This window comes from Aplysia californica, unplaced genomic scaffold, assembly GCF_000002075.1.
Source record: "Aplysia californica isolate F4 #8 unplaced genomic scaffold, AplCal3.0 scaffold00068, whole genome shotgun sequence".
In the NCBI taxonomy this organism is placed as follows: domain Eukaryota; kingdom Metazoa; phylum Mollusca; class Gastropoda; order Aplysiida; family Aplysiidae; genus Aplysia; species Aplysia californica.
The window spans coordinates 1,569,172-1,578,038 of record NW_004797338.1 but is presented as its reverse complement, the minus strand read 5'-3'; the positions used below and the strand labels follow the sequence as shown (position 1 = coordinate 1,578,038).

Here is an 8,867-nt window from a genome sequence, read left to right as displayed (position 1 = left end):
ACCCCCCCCCCAATCTGTATTTGGTTCAAATGGCGTCCTTCATAGTTAAACGGAAGTGTGCCAGAGTGCGTATACTAGTATAATATTGCAATACAAGTCACTGCAAGAATTGCACAAACACCCGGTATTTTTCGGAACCCTTGGGTACATTTATTCTATGGCAGATTTGAAACAATTTTGGAGGTAAAATAGGAAAATAAACTAGTAATTGATTTAAGTTCATTCATTTGTTTTTTTTAAAGGACCTTCAAAAGATTGAAATACTAGTTTGATTTACACAGGTCCAACTGTATAAAGCAGAATCGTTTAACATACCATACCGTAGTTTGTTCTCAAGAATACGAATTTTGTTATAAGTTTGCTTTAAATGTTTGCCCCTATCAGCATTTAAACTTTTCACAGATTTTCAGCTTTGATGAAACACACCAGGTCCGTCGTGACTGGTAAACCTTTTTTCTGGATGCGTCATCTCTTCAAGATTTTTGCCAGACAGCAAAGGCAACGAGTAGAATGAGAGTAAGCGTTGTGCTGTAAGACATACGAGGACCGGCACTGCAGAATCTTTCGTTTTCTTCTTGTTGAAACCTTCTCCTGCTCTGCGCGGTGTATTCATCGCATTTCCTCACATCTCCTACAAAGCAGAGAGCTACAGCTTTCATTGATCTGCACGTCCGCTGAAAGATATAAAATCTGGAAAGTGCTGGAAGGAAATTTGTTTCTATTCATATAATAATAATGACCACTTATTAGACAATAGAGTATATTTTCTTATTTATTAATACTTTTAATAACAGAATGATATTCATCCATTCTCGGTCCCAAGGCAGATTCTACAAAATGCCCTAAAACTGAATGCGAAAGCTGAGTCAGACTAAAATAAATAATTATAGTAGAGGAAAGGGTGCAGAGTAACCAGAAATCACTATGGGAAAAAATGAAGTAAGTAAGCTAACAGTTTTAGGCCAACTATGGCAGGTACTAATTCCGACTACTGATAACATGTAATATTATATTCCCCTTCTATTTTGTTTCAGGGCTGCTGAAAAGGATTCGGGCAGTTGAACTCGTACTTTATAGATGTATTATCTTCGTCATATCCTCCAGAGACATCACAGATGAAATGAATAGGTGAGACCAGGGGCGAAGGCTGACTTGTTTGACAGGGTAATCAAAGTGAAACGGGACCAGATATGGACTGGAGATATCACACACGAATCCTACTCGAGGGGGCGACTCAGATTGTGAATGAAAACAAATCCGGAATTCATATTGTATGTTCAACCGCCAAAATAATCGGGAAAGTATCTTATTAAATATCAATTCTAACTAAAATTAAATTTAACTTTAGATGTGAATACACAAACACAAAGCAAAGAAGCAGAGATGTCAGTATTAGATCTATATGTTATAGATCTACCAGTGAGGCTAACTCTTTGATAGAACATGACAATTATATATTTTTTTAAAATTTCACATTTGGCTGTTTTTGTCTAGCCTTTCACGGCCAGGAGGCGGTGTCATAATCGAGGTCATGATCTGATTATAGGACTGTAAAAAGTCGAGGAAAAAAAACAAGCACTTGCAGTACTTGCAGCAGTCAAGAGATTATTAGGAGTTAGTTCCCCTCACATTTGTGAGGTAGACTCGACTAGTGTAATAGTTAGCTTACATAATCAGCGTTTGCGACTGCTTATAACTGAGGCCCCAAAGGGGTGAACAGGGTATTTGTCGCAATGAAACAGTTTTGACTGCTATGCACATGTTCTCTTCAACTCTATTGGTAGACTCTTCCAGCCTCACTTTAAGTTTACTTAATCAAAGCTTGTGACTGCTTATGGAGTGGCCCGAGAGGGGTGAGCAAGCTATTTCGGTGGCAGTGAAAACTTTTTGAATGTTAGGCATACTGTTCATTGGTGATTTTGAACGTCTTTTTACATTAAATTTATGAGGTATAAGTTTATGGGTGAATTTGACAGTGACAAAGTTTCAAAATTAGGAAGGGAAGCAGTGATTATTTGATTATATAGACGCTTCGCCACTGTGTGAGACATCGTGGTGAAATAAGGCGCTCGTCAAAAATATGAAGTCGAAGATATCCACATATTTCTGCCGGTGTGGCAGTTTTTGTCGATTTTATTTTCACCTTAATAAAAAATAATAAATGGCATTTATATAGCTCTCAACCCCGATAAAGTACACAGACTCTAAGCGCTTTACAATACAGTACAACGTACAACAGTAATATAAAATATTGTGTTTTGATTTAAAGAAAATTACTCCAAATATTCATCTTATTAATTTAAAAACAGAAACGACTTCAGTTGACATTTTAATGAATCAAAAGATTTGATCTCTCTTAAAGTACTTGGTAAAGCATTCCAGATCTTGGGGCCTTGGTATTCAAATGCCATTTCACCCATTGGTTTAAGAGTCATAGATGGTAAAATAAATTTCTTTTTGTCAGCTGATGACCATAAACTGCGAGTTGGAATGTACAGTCTTAACAGATTTGATAAATCTGAAGGTGCATTATCATTGAAACATTTGTGACATAGGGTGGCCAACTTGTGCACAATTCTTTTTTCAAAAGGAAGCCAATGCAATGTCCGTAAAAGAGGTTTAGCAGAGCCTTTACACCTTTTATGTCCAGCAAAAAAACAACAACACTTACACATGGATTTCACAGAAAAACGTTGAGTAAAAGCACAAAAATGTAAATTTTCATTTTTCAACTGCTCTCAAGCTATGGACACGTTACCAAGCTTTCGCGGCCATTTTCTCGCTAATTTTACCTCTGAAATCAGGCGACCCCCACTCCTTCAATAGCAAATATCTCGACTTCTATTCAAGATAGACTGGTACTTTTTCATCTAAAGACATGCAACATAACACATTTTAAGACGATACAATAGATTGACGAGCGATTCCATCCCTGAAACAAAATTGAGTATTTTTGGCTCTCGTGAGGAAAACAAGGCTGAAATGGTACGCCCCGTTACAAAATCGAGTGGCCTTGCAAAACTGTTTTATAGTAAAGAAGAAAAGAGATAAAAAAGACAGAAAACTGAATAAAAAAACTAACAGAAAATATCGAAGAGTAGACCGGCAAGGCCTTCTTCAAAGAACCACGCATCAAAGCGTAGATTTTGGAATAATGTTGAGTACTAGTTTGGTTTTGGAAGCGACAGCGAACTAGAGCTGGGTTATTAATGTCACTAGTGACTGGTCTCTGTGTAGTAGAGTGTTCTAAACAGAAGACAAACCTAGAATAATTAATGATCTACATGATATCCTTTAAAAGGTATTCCATCTATACACAAATGTTGCCAAGAACGTGTCAGTGCATCAAACGTCTATCGCCCTTCCTTCAACAATTCCTTGTCCACCTTGCATCCCGTTGAGAAACTAGGTCCCCAGATTTCAGATTTAAAAGTAATGTATTTATAATAATTGATTTAAAAAAAAATGCAACGAACAGACACTTACCGAGATACCTTTATCTTGCAATGCATACTGGCCTTTTTCACACTCTACCAAGTCATCCCTAAAAGCATTGCCAATGCAGTCTGTTCTTAATTTGGTGTCGTTGCATATCCAATTGATCTCTCTCAAGGCCTCCGATCTCATTGTTTTATATAAGAAGCTTCCTGTGAAGAACGATGTCAGTAGACAGCATTGAAAGAGTGAACGCGACTAGATATTGCAGATACAAATGTTGAAAAATGAATAACAGAGATAGTGAGCGATGTTTGAACAAAATACAAAAAATATCGTGAAGTTTGAACTACAGTTTGGACTTGCGTACGATTCTTGAATAGAGGACACAGATAATATTGACACATTTTCCAAGAGACTCATTTAAATCCTAAATAAACTCTGTTTTTGTTCGAATTAGTTTTTGGCAACTGAAAATGTTTATTATTGTGTTGACAGTTGGAGGAAAAACTCGCCTCTGACAAGATAGGAACGTGATGAAGAATAAAAGAGCTTGCGTAGACGACTGAAGCATTCACCACAGCATGAACAACGAGGTGACGCGGCAATCACTCGTTGCCGTCGTTCTTGTTTGGTGACGCCTCAGTTTTCTGATATTCATCCATTCATCTAAGAATATTTAATCGTCTTGTGTGAGGAGCATAAAAGAGTCTTAGTCACAGATTTAGATAAATAATTTATTGCTCGAGTTATGATGGTAGACGATGATCTATTCTACGTGTGAAGTTGTCAAAGTGTAACCACGAGTTTCAGCGACAAATTACAACTGGTAATTGTTACAAGAAAGGTAAACCATGATCTACTACCATAACTCATGGAATGCATTTTTCATACTATACTGATTTCAGCTGACAAAATAGATCCAGATCAACAAAATTCAAATGACCGGTCAAATGGTCAAGTGGCCCCATTAAAGAGGCTGACATGAAAGCACATTTTCCATTCTCGTCGAAGGTGAAGTGACAAAAGGAAAAATATTAGGATTCAGTCTTCTACTTTTGATCGTACTAATGATTTGATGTACGTATGCCTCTCTCCGCGAAATGAAATCCAAATACATTATAATGAAATAAATAAGCAGAAAAAATACTCTTAAAAAAGTGAAAGACTAAGAAACTGCATTCATTTCTATGGTTTCAATAGACTTTTACCTTTAGCTATATTAATATTATGTGCTTGCAGAGGATTAGAAGACAAGTATTGGAGGTAGGGTAATTTATTAGAATTACACTGATAATCCACGTGTGAGATATCAAGTTTTTATATTTCAAATGTGTAATATCATGTAGCACAAGACCTTGCATGGTTCCCTTATTGTTTGATTGACGTGATTGTGTTCGGTGGGAATGTTTGGTGTGTTCACGTTATGATCTCAAATCTCGGTAAACGCATGGCTGCTGACACACGATCTTAGGACATGCTTTGTGATCTGGGTTGTGAGGTCAGTCTTCACGGATCGAACTGATCTGTCTGGTCCGGTGAGGTGTTGTCGGAAAGTTTTGCCTCACTCGCCGTCATAATATTATTGTACATAGCCTTAGAGAAGATAAGCCGACTCCAGTTAGATCCAGAGTCAAGAAAACTCACAACGATCAACACTCACAAAAGTCAATATGAATACTAGAGACTGTACTTTGGAATATTATCTTCAAGCCCCAGTATTGGATAGTCTATTCCAGGATATTCCAAACACGTGCGTTTATTTTGATGATCTGTATGTGACCAGGGCCAATGACACAGATCACCTTGAGGCACTGAGCAAGGTACTATCAGTGTGTAAGGGATAAGGCCTGGTTGTCAACATAGACAAATGTAAGTTCCTTCAGAATGAAGTTGACTTCATTGGTTTTCGTCTTACCAAGCATGGACTGCAACCACAAGATGAAAAGATCAGAGCCATCAAGGATGCTCCAGCACCGCAGAATATACAGCAGTTGAAATTGTTCTTGGGTCTCATCAACAACTACTTAAGTTTCATTGACAACTTGTCTCAACGCCTTGCCCCACTTTATGCTTTACCCACCAAGAATGCCCGATGGCAATGGGGGCACAGACTCAAGCGTTCAATGGTGCTAAGCTGCTCCTTTCATCGAATTCTATTTTGGTGCATTTTGATCCTTCAAAATAGATCTTTCTTACATGTGATGCCTCGCCTGATGGTGTTGGAGCAGTTCTTTCCCATATGGATAGGTTTGGTGAGAAGCCGATTGCCTACACAAGTAGATCACTCAATCCAGCTGAACAGAAGTATTCACAGTTGGATAAGGAAGCGTTTCGGTAGTATTTGGAGTCAGGAAATTCCAGAAGTACATTTTTAGTATAGAAATTACCATTGTGACAGATCACAAGCCTCTGTTAGGATTTTTTGGTGAAGCTAAACCAATCTCTGAGCATGCATCCGCTCGTGTGCAACGGTGGGCCATAACATTATCAGGGTACAACTACCACTTGGAGTATCGCCAATGTCCACAGAACAACGCTAATGCATTCAGTAGACTCCCACTGCCAGAACAAACAGCTGTTCCTTTTGTGCATGAAGAAATATACTTTTTGTTTGATTTGATTGACAAAATACCACTTGACGTTGACAAACTTGCAAAAGAGACAAAAACTGACCCTGTACTAAGACAAGTTTTTTAAATTACTCAATGAATGGTTGGCCTGAAAAGACACTTGACTACTACGTCAGTCCTCTTAGAACTTTCAAAGCGAGAAAGAGTGAGCTTAGCATTGAAAGAGGTTGCCTGTTATGGGGATTAAAAGTCATAATTCCTCAATCACTTCAAAGTGATGTTTTAGAGTTGCTTTATGATTCACAAGCTGGGATGACTAAGATGAAAGCATTGGCAAGACCCTGGGTTTGGTAGCCAAAATTAGACACTGACATAGAAATATCTGTCAAAGTGTGCTACCAAGGTCAATTACATGCTAAAAAGCCAGCTAAAGCTCCCTTAGGTAATTGGGAATGGCCAACAGATCTTTGGGATCACTTACACATGGACTTTGTTGGTCCATTAAAAAATTTAAGGGGAAAATGTTTCTGGTCATTGTAGATGCCCACTCTAATTGGCTAGATGTGAGAATCATGTCAGACATTAAAGCCAATCAAACAATACTTGAACTGCGTGATGTGTTCTCCGTCTTGGGACTACCAAATTCTATCGTAACTGACAATGGCCCAACATGGATCAGCTCAGAATTTCATAACTTCATGAAGGCTAATGGCGTATAACACATCACTGTGTCACCATATCATCCTTCCTCGAATGGATTGGCAGAACGAGCGGTAAAAACGTGTAAAACTGCTATGGTTAAGATTGACAAAGGTTGTGTGAAAGACAAAGTGTACAGATTTTTGACTAAATACAGGTCAACTCCTCGCTCAACTAGATCTACAGGTCTTTGTCCATCTGAGTTGATATTCAATAGGAAAACAAAGACACATCTGGATTTGCTACATCCTGTAGTTCATGGCCACGTGCAAACACAGCAGGCAAGACAAAAAGAAAATCATGATAAAACTGCTAGGAGCGATGCATTGAGATAGATGATAATGTTTTTATAAGAAATTTCAGCAGGAGTGGCAACAAATCCAAATGCGGCTCTGGTAAAGTTGTAGAACAGACTGGTCCTCTGTCTTTTGAAATTCAAACTCCTTCTCAAGGACTGATGAGAAGACACCAGGATCAAATTCGAGTCACAAGTTGTGATTTTGAAAGGTCTCTTTCTGGTCAGTATGAAGTAGAAAGAAGGGAAGAAAGTGAACTGAATGAAAGATGTGAGTTAAAGATGGATGAAAGAAACACTCAGAAAAGCGAAAATGTTTCATGTCCTCTATCTGAGCAAAGCCCTGTATCAGTGCCCCCATCCGTTCTGGTTGCACCAGAACTAGTAGTCAAGGCTACTCCTAACAGTAGCAACTACAGTGTGTCTTTCGACCCTGTTATTACTGGAACCCCTTATGCTCCTCCTTCACTGAGAAGGTATAGCAGACCACGCAAGGCGCCAGACAGGCTTGTCTTAGAGTTGCCTTAATGTATATCTCATCCCATGATGTCTGTACTTGTGTTGCAGTAGACCCTGTGTGTTTGTTGCAAATGATTATTGTCCTATCATTGTTACTAATGTCATTATGTTTGTGTAATGTAAGCAATTTTAGTATGTGAATGATTTGTGTCCAATTGCGACCACTGTTTAGAATTTGATGTCATTTTCAGCTTGATCAATTTGGATAAGTTCAGCTCAAATTCAGTTACCTTCATTTTGGTCATTTGATTCAGTCAATATTAAACGCTTAAAAGGGGAGGAATGTAGTATATCCCTGTAATATTTGTTAAAAGAGAAATAACTGTGCTTGGTTCACTATCGTTAATTACCGTAGTTATGTCTCCTTGTTTGAATGTATTAATTTGGTGCCCTTCAGGATGAGAAATTAAAGTTATGATTCAGTAGTGTCATAAACATACAACATGGTCGGTTGCAGTTTTCAGTGTACGATTGTTGTGCTACACTATCCGTGTGTATCTAACTTATTATGAGGCATCGCAATTACCTTATTAGTATCTCCCCCAACTGTTGTTACTGATGCGCTCCTTATTCATTGTGTACCGACTGACACTCTAAACTTCTTCAGATTGGCCGTCACCCCTCTGCCTTCCCGCCTCCCTTACGTCTGACACGTATGACTTTACAACTGAGAGCTCTAGTACTATTGATAACCTCTTTGAATGGAATATATTCCAGAACTGTACAGTAGATATGTTCATTTTCACCCTCAGATGGACGCGCAGAAAAAAGACAACCTTGACTAGGAAAGTGCCTTTTCACATCAACCTACAACGTGAAGAAAATATTACTCAAAAAGACAAACCAGGATTGTCATATTACATTATCATTCAAGATCTCAAGGCTCAAAGTAAATGGAATCAAAAGTCATTCATAATTAAATACTATGCTATTACTGTGTTGGACGAGCTGTAGTTATAAAACATAATGACCACCACTATGCAGACTGTGAAAACCCGATCATCTGCAGTTATGAAACGGTGTAAGAAACAGTATAAGAAATACTTGAGCATCCTGGTGAAGTCAGACGAAAAATGACGCTCTTCGACAAATGCACTAGCTGTGTACTGTTCCAAACACGCACACATCATATCAAATAAAAGGATAAGACTTTGCAAACAAAAAAGGAATGTTCCTTTAGAAAACTTACTATCTGGAGAACACATTAAATGCACCTTAGCTGAGCATTCCAATGCGTCAGCATACTCATCAGTTCTGTTGCAGAGCTGCCGATAGTTCTGAAAAAAAGGATATATGTTTATATATAAATATTCACACACACACACACACACACACACACACACACA

General features: G+C 38.2%; 1 protein-coding gene across 3 annotated transcripts in view; it reads right to left on the bottom strand.

Annotated features, from left to right (window-relative positions):
• Positions 1–126: 126 nt before the first annotated feature.
• Positions 127–8,867, bottom strand: part of LOC101863418 — a 25,900-nt gene continuing 17,159 nt past the window's right edge. The window contains exons 3-5 of one of the 3 annotated variants that reach the window (XM_035968584.1): positions 8,711–8,798; positions 3,487–3,647; positions 127–663 (exon numbers count right to left, since the gene is read on the bottom strand). In XM_035968584.1, the coding sequence (XP_035824477.1) occupies positions 610–663; positions 3,487–3,647; positions 8,711–8,798 (303 nt within the window). In that variant the 3' untranslated portion in view covers positions 127–609. Of the gene's footprint in view, positions 675–3,486; positions 3,648–8,710; positions 8,799–8,867 lie in introns of all 3 variants that reach the window. The other 2 variants (XM_005093727.3, XM_005093726.3) reach the window with 2 other exon arrangements.